At 30.8% G+C, this 12,871-nt stretch overlaps 1 protein-coding gene across 1 annotated transcript; it reads right to left on the bottom strand.

Moving 5' to 3' along the window:
* Positions 1-1,239: 1,239 nt before the first annotated feature.
* On the bottom strand, positions 1,240-4,209 carry HELRODRAFT_171515 (hypothetical protein; the record flags this gene model as incomplete). Its single annotated transcript, XM_009018242.1, has 2 exons — positions 1,240-1,419; positions 4,012-4,209. The coding sequence occupies 2 exons, from the start codon at positions 4,207-4,209 to the stop codon at positions 1,240-1,242; spliced, it is 378 nt and encodes a 125-aa protein (XP_009016490.1).
* Positions 4,210-12,871: the final 8,662 nt, after the last annotated feature.

Raw genomic sequence — 12,871 nt, 5'->3', positions numbered from 1 at the left:
TCATTGGGTCTTTTCTGTATATATCATGTCACTGACAGTTTTATCACTTAAATCGCTACACTTGCAACAGATTTAATTTTATTTATTACGTATGAAATAATAATTATTTTGATATTATTATTAATATTTATATTATTATTCATATTATTATTCATATTATTATTATTATTATACAACAGCAGCAGTAATAGTAGTAGCAATGATTGTGGTAGCATTTCCACTATTATTATTACTATTACTATTGTTATTAATTAATAATTTTTATTATTATTATTTTATTATCACGTGTTTGTTTGCAGTTGCAGGCCTGATGCATGTGTGGTTTGCGTGTTGTAAAAGTTTAAAATTTGACCGGTTTTTGATGTTCATTTGTTTGCTTATTTATTCGTAATGTCGTTTTTAATGTTCATCTCACTGATTAACTTTTAATTACAATCTTAATTTAAATATTTAAATATCTCTTAGAACTAATAACACGTGAAATGTTTCGCGTTATTATTATTATTATTATTATGATTGTTACTATTTTATAATAATAATAATAATTCTTATTAGGTAAGTTATATATAACGGAGCACAAGACTTTAACGTCACAATACAGCATGACTTCCTTACTCACACATATATAGCAAGAAAATTGTGATATTTATCTGTTCAATATTTTCTGAATGTTATTAAGTATAAATAGAACATTACTTAGTGAATAAACATTGGATATCTGATTAGTGTTAATAAATTAATTTATGTGTGGATAATATTGTCTCGCTTATTCACTGTTTTAAATTAGAATAAATAACTTTACTGGCTTTTTTTTATTAAAGAGGAACGTCTTACGTTGAAGAGATCTGGATAACAGTTTTTGAAAACGCTAGATAACTTTTATTTAACGATATTAATTTTCACTGATTTTAAATTTCTTTATTGGTTTTCTTAAGGTCATTTCTCATGGCCCTACTCACTTTTACGTGGTTTCACCAAATCAATTTGATTCAAGATCATTTTCAGCTATTCAGAGTAATGTACATTGACTATTGACTCATACTAAGCAACTTTTTCTTGCTGATGATTTTTAATTAAGGAAAAACTTTATTCAGAGACAAGTTTTATAACTTCATTGGATAAATATTTTTTGACATTTTTCATTTGGAAGACAGTCATCAAAATATAAACTAGTAAAACATATTTTTCAAAATGAGAACCTGGCAGGTTTTCACCGTTGTACAAATTTTAAGTTTGCAGCTACACGATATCCTTGTCAATCTCAACAGGTTGTTGCAGCCTGCGTCTTTCTATATAACAAAAACTTCTAGCCGGGTCGTTGTAGTTCTTCCAAATTTGATGTATAATCGAATAAAATTCAGGTGGTTTTGTTTTCTTCGCCGTCTGCATCACGTGACTTGTGATGTCATCGTGTTCTTTCTTCGCGTGAGGTAATTGAACGTAAATTATTTATGTGATAATGGCGTGATGACACGGTGATGAGTGTGATGATAATGATGGAGTAATATGAGTATTTTTGTTAAAATTCAAATGAATAAACTTCGAAATTCTTCATCGTTTTGAATAGCTGATGTTCATAAGCCTGTTGTAATAGGTGTGATGAGAATTCTTTCCATATTTGGATCTAAGTCATACATCCAAATTGAAACTTGGAACTTATCATTTTCATTTACATTTTGCTGCCACGCGTCCCGTACTTGAAGCAAAAATAGAATATACCAAGTGTTAAATGTACAGCTCAATTAGAGGGCGTTATTATTAATTCATCGTATGTACTCAACCTTGTTAAGGAGTATGGTGTGATGTGATGTGGTGCCGTGTTACGCTCGCCTTTGCCGATCGATAATTCTCATTTGATAAGTTGCATTTGTCAATCAAGCGAGTTTAAATATTAATGCGTACATCAATTGATCTTATTTACAATGAGGCACGCGATGAGCGATTAAGTAACGCAAGTATGAAACACGTCAAAACAACAGATCAATTATTGCGTTGGCTTGCCATAAAAACAACTGCGTTGAGTTATTTGAAACAAATGGATGAACTTAATTCACGTAAATACATTTAACACTCATATCTATCTATATAAGTGTAACTTAATATGTAACTTGTAGGGTTACACGAAGAATAATGAATGTTCGGTAGAAATATGGAAATAACTTCGCACGCACACAAACGCACACACAACACATGCAAAACCTGCACACGCACAAATTGTCGGGCCGATTTACTCGTAAGAGAGAGAGGTGAACAGAGCATTCGTCATCGTATGAATAGCCACTGAGAAGTGTCTGTCTGTCAGGTTTTATTGTCATGTCTGTAGAATATTTATCTTTTTAACCTCTGTTTAGCAATGGCAGAAAATGTTAACATTTTAATTCGTGCTAATCCTTTCGTGTCAATAAACATTAAAAAAATTGAAATTAATGAAGTAATTCTTGCATGAACATTTTAATTTTTGAGTCTAAAATAACTAATTTCCTAACGTTACGATCTAATTTATGACACATTAAATATTTTATAAAACACAGTTTTTAAAAAATTTTTCATAGCACGGACTTGTACTAAAAATAAGTACTGATAAATAAATGACCTGCTGGTATTGATTTTCGAAAAAAGCCAAAACTTCTGAGTATACACTTGACACCGACCATAAACGAACGAACGAACGAACGAACGAACGAAAGATCAGATCCAGATCAAAATATCTTTATTATTTAGCAATTATAACTTAATTATTTGTTTCGTTATATTACGGATAACATCAACTTCTGAGTTTATTTTTTAGTGAATCAATTTTTTCATCAATTCAAAATTTTTAAACAATCATATATATATATATATATATATATATATATATATATATATATATATATATATATATATATATATATATTATGTTAATTGGTAAACGGTGAAGCCCAATTTTAATTGAAACCAGTTGTATCTTAGCATATTTTTATTTAAGCAGTTGTACCATAAAAATGTTGAACTTCCACGATAGTCTGCCTAATTAATACGAAGCTGGATGGCACATGTTACTAGAAGCTCTTCTTATTTTTCATCAGTTATTTTCATACGATATGCACAACCAGCCCTTTTAGAGAACTTGATCTCTTTCTGAAAATGATTACAAGATAAAATTTAAAAAATAATAAATATATATGTATTCACTGAATAAACAAAAGAATACACAAATACTCCGAATATTATTTCTGCAACATCGTTTGTAGGTAAATGTGGTTCTCATTTTATTCTGTTAATTTTCTTAATTTGTTAAAATTGCCTTTTGTACGTTGTAAGTCTGTCATAGTGTGATTTTTTAAACAATAAAAAAATATGTCTTCATTAGGTAAGGAACAATTATATAAAAAGATACTTTGAGTTAGCACGTGTATTTATTTTAATATTTTAATAATACTCTTTATGAATGTCTGTGTGTTTTTATGTGCGAGTTTGTGTGTTGTACTGTGCATGCATTTATGTGGAGCATGTCAAATTGAGAGGTTGACATGGGTCAGATAAGCGATGTTCTACTCAAGTATTTGTTACATTGCATGGATCCCTGCATTCCATGTGCTTGCTATAATGCTATAATGCATGGATACTTTCCATTCTTTTTATGTGCAACTTTTCCGCAAATTATGAGCTGCTTTTTTTGTTAAAAGTATTTGTAATGACTTCAGTTCACCTAGTAAACCTTTAAGACCTGAGATTGTTCTAAATTCAAGGATTTTGTGAGTCATTCATGAGTCATTTATGAGTGATTTATATATAAATCACGGTTGTATTGCGGCATAACATTTTATTGGTTTCATATTTTGAAATTTAGATGTGGCAAACCGTTTTCAAAACAATAATAGAATTATTCTTAAGAGGTTTGTTTAAAATAATAATTCCATCACAATGAAGAATGAAGAACTGAAAGAACACAAACCAAACTCGCGTTTTGTTAAAGCGAACAACAAGAAACATTCTATAAATAGTTATTATAAATAGAAATAATTAAACTTGATCCAGTTCTCTTCTGGCGACCAGACCATAACGTTGTGGCTCTCGTTGTGGACCGCAAATTTGACGTCCATGATTTATAGGAATGTTTATATAAAAGCATGTGCCTACTGTCCAGTGGTTGTACGTTTGTGTACGGCACTTGAATCCATTTTTCTGTTTATCGGCCTGTGACTGTCTGTGTATGGTTTTGTACATCTTATTGTAATATGTTTGTTGTATTCGTTTGTATGTACACAATGAACGTGTATGCGTGCCTACTTAATTGAATAGCTGATGGTTTCTGAACACGTTAATATTTGTTTTCAACCTCATTTAAATTTTCATATTTGGCGTGTTCAACGTATTTTTTAGTCGATGAAATCATTTTTTTAAATTTAAAATAAATAAACAGATGATAAGAATAATGTAATGAACCACTTGCACCAAAATAATATAAAATTATACGAGGCTATATTGGCAAAATGTAGAAAGAAATATGCACAAAGTTGATGACCCGTGTGACCTGGAGGTCATGACCTCTCCATGTGTGTCCATGTGTTTCATACAATTGCGGAGGATTTGTTGCGTGTGCGTATTTGCTGGCATGCACGAAAATGTATGCTTATGTGTACACTTTGCAGACGTACGTTTACAATTATTTATTCGAATTTATCGACGCTCTTCATGATTGGAATGTCGGCTGATGAATGGATGAATGGAGATCTTCAGACGTCCATTCGTCAACAGTTGCTTGCAGTGCCCACATGGAAGTACAGAAAAATATTCAGATGAAAACATTAAAATGTGTTTTCTCAACTTCAACATAAATTAAAATAATTCATTACTGCTCATTACTGAACACAAATTCTCTCAGTATCCTATTAAAAAACAAAATCTACATAAACTAACAAACATGGTGAATTATTGAAACTACTCACACAAAAGTACAACACACACACAACACAGCAAACACACAGCGCGCAACAATACAAGACACGCACAACACAACATACTCACACTTAACATCACAGAGCAACACACACACACATACACAGAAAGAGAACAACATAACATAACACAGAACAACTCAGGGTAACCTTTGTTTCGTTGTTATGATGGTGTTGCATTCATTCAGCGGAAATAGAAATTAACAAGGGTGAAGGTAATAAGCACTTGGACCCATTATCACAGAACGTACGTCAAACATTTTTTTGACATTTCATGATGATGCAGCGTATGGAAAATAACTTGTTGTTTGTGTAACAGTACAATTATGTTATCTGTTTTTAAAACTGTTATAACAATGTTATTTCATATGAAACTATGTTTTGTTTGATCTCATTTATTGTTGCTATTGTGTATGTTGCGTGATTGGCCAAAAAAATTGTCGAGGCCAAATTTTTCGCACTGTACGCCTTGCGTTTGTTTTGTATTTGCGTATTTACGTATGTATGTGCTTAAGTATCTGTTGAAGTACTTGCGCATGTTTGAATAACACATGCAATATCTTCATTACCACATTATTGTCTTGGCATTTGTTACTTCATTCATTCATTCATTTACTCATTCTTTCATTCATTCATTCATCCATTTATTCATTCATTCATTCATTCATTTCTTTATCTGTTTCTCCGTTTCTTTCTTTTTCATTCCATCATCGGTATATATTTTTAGAACAGTTGTCTTAAACTCATCACTAATTATTTCATTTCCAAGTGATGAACATGTATAAAACACACACACACACAAGCACACACACAACACACACACACATACACACACCACACACACGCACACACGTGCACACACACATACCTTCAAACAAATTCACACAAACGCACACACACAAATCGCATTAAACATGCGCGCGCATAATGACTGCATAAATGCTTTGCATTTGTATATGCATGTATATGCGTGCATTTATGTAGGTATGTGTGTGTTGTACTTATGTGTGCGTGCGTGTGTGCGTGCGTGTGCGTGCGTGTGCAGGTTACATGCGGATCCATATGTTAATATTTTTCCAAAAAATGAAACGACGCGGATCGGACGGTGTAAGGACGGGTGGTGGTGGGATGAATGGATGAAAGGATGGATGAATGATATGAACGTAGAACAATTGAACAAACAAGCGAACGAACAAACGAGCGTACAAACGAAGGAATGATTGAATGTAGAGATGTTCATAAATGAAACTGCACAAACAAACAAAGCAGGGTCTTTGATGCTGTTGTGATCTTCTCTGCGGTTCGTTTGTTTTTGTTTATGTGTCTATATGCGTGCTTGTATGTTTATACGTGTGATGTGTATGAGTGCTGTATGCGTATATGTGGAATGTGTGATGTGTGCATATGTGCATATATTTCTAAGTGTGTGTTTGTGTGTGTGTTTGTGTGTGTGTGTGTGTGTGTGCGTGTGTGTTAACAAAATGCTTGTAGGCAAGAGTTAAAAGTTAGTAGAAAAAACGTTGCAACATGATTTAAAAAATGAAAATTAATAAAGTATCAATACATGATCGATATTTTAAAAATTTCGTTACCCTTCAATTTCAAAGACTTCTACAGTTAGTTGTACAGTTGAATGCGTTCTTCTAACGTCCACTTGAACACAAATTCAGCTCTAAAACATTTTTCTTGATTTGTTTTTAATATCGAATAGTTTCATTATTACTACACATATAAATCTCATTTTCAGATACTGTCCAATTGTTTAATGGCTTGGACTGCTTATATTTTTAATTAGCTAAAATTATTTCTTGGGTTCTTTGATGGTCTGTTTTGTTTGGCAATGGACAGAATTTTCTCGCTGATAATAAAAAAAACTTTCTAAGCTTATCAAGATGAAATTATTTTGGTAAAAAATTTATGAATACCAATTTTATAATAAATAGAAAAATCCGCAAATTATTATCCTCGTCATTATTATCCTCATCATCATCGTCGTCATCATCGTCATATGAGTATACCTGACATTGTATAATCGTAATTGAACATTTATTCTATTATTATTATTATTATTATTATTATTATTTATTTTAAGCTTCCGTGTCATGTGGTGAGTTCGCAAAAAAACTCCTTCAGAATTTCAACCAATCAGCAATATGGTTCAGATCTCGAGTGTCACAATTGACGGGGCAGTTAGTTATGTTGGTTGTGCTTTTGTTGCTGTGCTAGTTATGTTGTTGTTGTTATGGTTGTTATTGTTGTTGTTATGGTTGTTATTGTTGTTGTTATGGTTGTTATTGTTGTTGTGGTTGTCACTGTTGTAGTTGTTTTGTTGTTGTTGTGGATATTGTTAACGTTGTTGTTGTTGTAGTTAATGTCATTTATTTTGATATCAGTAATTTTTGCAGTTGTAAAAGTTTCGGCTGTTGTTGTCTCGACTGCTTTTTTTGTACCTACCCAATTTGTGGTTACTATAACCAAAAAAAACACGGAAATAGGTTCACCCCTTTTGTTAATGCTAATAATTAGCCTTCTTGGCAGATTCGTATTCATTCATTCTCATCTACAACCGTTAAAAGGTATTGAAAAAAATCTTTTTTCGGAATTAGTAACTTAGTAGATAAACTTAATAGAAACGGTCAAATATAGTTTTCACCAAACAACATTTGGGAAGGATAATGATGATGATGGTTCATATCTTGCTAGTAAAAATGATGATGTAGGTTCCATATTGATGGCATCTATTTGACTGCCAAACTGTTACTGAGCGAGTAATGAATGAATGAATGAATGAATGAATGAATGAATGAATGAATGAATGAACGAATGAACGAATGAATGAGTGTTGATATATGTTGTTATAGCGAATTTGAAGATGACACCTAGGTACTAATATAAATCATTATTAATCAGCACAACAACATCATCATCATCCTTTTTCTTGTCATCATCATCAGGATGAATTAAACTTCACGTAAATTATCCTCAATTTGATCATCATCGTCATCATTATTTTAAGAAGTTTTTAATTTTACATTTAAAATGATTATTTTTCTAGCTTTTTGTTTATTATTATTATTATTATTATTTTCTTTATTTTTATAAGTTTATGTCCTTTAACTTGTTTGTCTTTATCTCTTTTAATCTATATCAATCTGTATCACAATCTTTCATTATCATTTTAAATAATAAACAAAAATGGATACCTAATGACAAATAATAATTAATATTATTACCATAATATATAATAATAATAATATTATTATTATTAATATTAATAGTAATAAAATTATTGTAACCATTTTCGTAAATATAGTCGGACTCATCGTCACATTCATCGTCATATTTACCATCATCGTCACATCCATCGTCATCTTCACCATCACCATTCTCATCATTTATCACCTTCATCCACATCTTTATCACCATCATCATCTTCATTACTATCATCATCATTCACCATCATCATCTTCATCATCGTCTCCATCAAATCAGACAGGTTAATTTATAGCTCCATTAAGACGAGCAAGCACTGGCACAACTTCATTCACTCAATATGGCTCTTTTATTAAATAAGATTTTTCAATTATTAACATGATATTTCATTTAATATTGAATATTTATTAATATATTATTATTATCATTAGTAACAATAATATTATTATTATTTTTAATATTATTTTTATTATTAGTAGTAGTAGTTGTACTCTAGAGCAGCAGTAGTAGTAGTAGCCGTAGTAGTAACAGTAGTAGTAGTAACAGTAGCAGTACTAGTAGTAGTAGTAGTAGTAGTAGTAGTAGTAGTAGTAGTAGTAGTAGTAGTAGTAGTAGTAGTAGTAGTAGTAGCAGCAAAGTAGTACTAAGTAGTGGTTGTATTAATAGTAGTAGAATTTTTATTATTATAATATTAAATTAAAAAGTTTCCAAAATTGTTTCCAATTTAATTGATATTCTTATATTATTCTTTATTAATTGATATTATATATTATTCTTAAGATTATTATATGTACTTTTTTTTATTATTTGTATCATCCTGTTTGTTCAGGACTCAGAACCGTGAGTTAGCTCAGGAAAAAATGACTCAAACAATGGTGTGAGCCATGGACAATTTCTAAAGAAATGGAAAAAAGATTAACGCTGCTGAGTTGTGGTTTTTGAGAAGATATGTGAAAATTAGTTGGACCTCTCACACTTCGAATGAAGATGTATTAAAACAGTCCGGTTGTGAAAAGAGGAAATTACTACAGATAATCCGACGGGGCAGTCAAAGTTTTTTGGTCGCATCATGCGGAAGGCAAGAATGAAAAATCTAACAACTACTTGAAAGATTGCGGGGAAAAGAGATCGCGGTCAACAACGAACAACATTTGTGAAGTCCTTGTGTCACTTGTTGAGTATCACCACATTTCAACTACTGCAAAGTGTTAAAGATCGGGTTTTGTGGAGGTCGATGGTTGCCAATGTCCTGAAAGGATAAGGCACGAGAAGGAAGAAGATTATTCTGTTTCATTTCATTATTCAGTATTTCATTATTATTTTTTTATTCTTTATTTATTATTTTAACAAAAACAAACGGAAAATTAATTTAAAAATTGTTTTATTAACACATTTATTCATAAAATTTGTAATTAACTTAAAATTAAGCAGAAAATGCTGTTGTCATGGTTACGAAAAAAAGAAGAAATTTTATTGCTTATATTTGAGGGAATCTGAAATATAGCTGAATTACCAAGAATAACAGAATAAAATTTCAAGATTATAAAATAAAACAAAACTTATTCACCTAAACCTTAAAATTAATTTATAAATTGAAAAAAAATGATACTACAAATTTTTTAATTTAATTAAAAAATAGTTTAATTACAAAAAATAAATAACATTTGCGAATCAATCTGTGTTAGTTAAGCACGTTTATATTAACAATTTGTGTAGTAATACAACAATTCATAGGCGTCTAAAGAGGGGGAGAGACATGGGTGGCAAAAGGGGTTATTTTGCCCCCAACATTCAAAGAGAGTTGACGCCACCCAAACAATCAACAACATATAATTACAAATGATTTGGTCATATCAAAAATACATTGCACGATATACAAGTTATTTTTTATAATTCACTTCATCGTCTGCAACAACTTTTTAAAATGCTGCTGTCGAAATGTCACAAATTATGAATTTACAAGTGAAATGGACACATAAAGAAAATCAGGATCAATTTGTTCATCATTCATCCACCTAATCCTATTTCAACCATTCAAATGTTCCAGTTTGATCATTCACTGGTAGACATACACATTTATTTAATGCTTAACCACTCAATCTTCATTGTCCTTCAACCATCCAAGAAAAGTCACTAATCCAATTGTCTAATCAAATTTGATTTTGAATCTAAATAGTTTCAATCGTCCAATCAAAATAAGCCAACGAAACGGCAATGACTTAAAAAATTTTTTTCGTTAGTTACAAAACCCTTTTATGCAGAAAAAACTGTAATCGATTTAAGTAAATCTGTAACATAAATTCAAAATTTTGTACAAATTTTAATGTTTTTTGGCATATGTGTGTGTGTATGCGTGTATTGTATATGTATGTGCGTATGTACGTATGCACGTGTGAATGTGTATGTATACATATGCGTGTGATTGTTTGTGTAAATGTTTTATACATGTGTATACATACATGTATACATGTGGGTATGTTATGTCGTATATGTATAGTAAATGTGTGCGTGCGTGTGTGCGTGTGTATGCAATATGCATGCACGTGTGTATATGAGTATTCAGTTGTAGTTGAGTATGTGTGATGAGTGACTGTGTATGATGTTGTATGTGCTGTTGAATATTTAATGACGACGATGATGATGATGTTGACGACGACGGTGATAATGATGATGACGGTGATGATGATGATGATAGTAATGATGATGAGATTGATAATGATGACGATAATTTTAAGTTAATTTGCCAGTGACGTAGAGTATCACGTTTGTCGAGAGGATGGTGATGTTAATAAATTAATAAATGCATAAATAAGTTAATCAGTGAATAAATAACTTTTTTTTATATAAAATTGTAAAAAATTTACAAGAATTATTTTTGTATACGAATGTGTGTGTGTGTGTGTGTGTGTGTGTGTGTGTGTGTGTGTGTGTGTGTGTGTGTTTGTAAGTGTGTCTACATGTATGCGTTTATGTGTGTATGTATATAACCAAAAATAACATATAACTTGACAATCAATCAATCAATCAATTAATCAACAAAACAACTTACAATGTTTAATGAAACATCATCGTTAGGTTTTCTTTATCTATGCATTTTCTATCTACGTATACACGATATAGTTAATGTTTTAGTTTGTTTGTTTAAATGCTTTCAAAAAAATTTTTCACCAAAGAGATGAAGTTAAGATTAAATATGGCGGGAGTGATTACGATAAAAGTTTGTGATAGTGATAAAAAAAGTGATAAAATTGATGAAGACGATAATATTGACGGTGATGACAAAGATGATGATGACGTTTATGCTAATGAAGATGACGTTTAGGTTAATGAAGATGACGGTTATGTTAATGATGAAGATAGTTATGTTGATGATGAAGATGATGACGACGACGATGACGACGGCGATGATGTTAATATTGTTTTGGTTAACGAACTTTAACCCATAGCTCTAGTTGGGTTGTTAAAGAAAGATGAGAACAGCAGGATGATTATAAGGATGATGAGGATGATATTTAAAAAAGATGATGATGAGGATGGTGATAACGCTGATGAAGAAAGTAAAATTTACAGTTAGATTAATGATAATGACGACGACGATGATAACGATGATAATGATGATGAAAAAGATGATAAGTGAATGACAGTGGCATAACTTTAACAAGTTATAAGATGTTTTGATGTGAAGAAGAAAATAAACTTTAATGAGATCATATTGGCAAGGATTAATACACTGTACATATATATTATATATATATATATATATATATATATATAACCATATAGCACTATCATATGGAAAGTATTCAATGTATTCTACTTAAATATACAATGGATAAACTTGTAAATAAACGTAAGTGTGTGTTGCGAATAAATTAAGTATGTACGTGTGTGTGTGCGTGCGTGTGTGCGATGTATATGTGTGTGTAAGTGTGCGTGAGTGTGTGTGTGCATCTAACTATGTAATTATGATAAGTGATCATTCTATAGCACATTTATTTGTTTATCTACAAACTAATTTATCTACCCATTCATTTTTTTATTCATTCATATGCTTATTTATCTATTCATTGAATTGCTTTTTGCTTTATTTCGATTGAATTAGCCCACTTTGAAAATAAATTACATTAAATTGAATTAGACTTACTAGCTCCAACTTAATATGAAATTATTATTATACGTGCATAACTTTTAGCCGCAACGGTATTTAATGATATTGTTACTCTTTTGCTGGCATGCATGGTTAATTCAATTTAATTTTTCAATTAATAATTGGCGTTAATTAACAATTAATTAAATATAAAATTTTTTGAACCCATTAATCAGATTAAAATAAAACCAACCAACCAGTATGTTAGCAACCAACTGAATACAACCAAGTAAACCAAAACAAAGCGGAAAAACCATTCACATCAAATAACACCGAACAACTTCAAAAGAGAAAATAACTGCCAGATAACTAACTACATACATTATACTTAGAAATTTATTTAACAACACATTTAACCGAAAACAAGAAGATGAAGAAGAAGACGAAGAAGAAGAAGAAGAAGAAGAAGAAGAAGAAGAAGAAGAAGAAGAAGAAGAAGAAGAAGAAGAAGAAGAAGAAGAAGAAGAAGAAGAAGAAGAGGAAGAAGAAGAAGAAGAAGAAGAAGAAGAAGAAGAAGAAGAAGAAGAAGAAGGAGAAAACATAGATAGAGAAGAGCAGGAGTGGCTGAACC

Source organism: Helobdella robusta (assembly GCF_000326865.2).
Source record: "Helobdella robusta unplaced genomic scaffold HELROscaffold_21, whole genome shotgun sequence".
Lineage (NCBI taxonomy): Eukaryota > Metazoa > Annelida > Clitellata > Rhynchobdellida > Glossiphoniidae > Helobdella > Helobdella robusta.
Note: the sequence above shows the minus strand (reverse complement) of the source record. Positions and strands in the feature narration are given on the sequence as shown.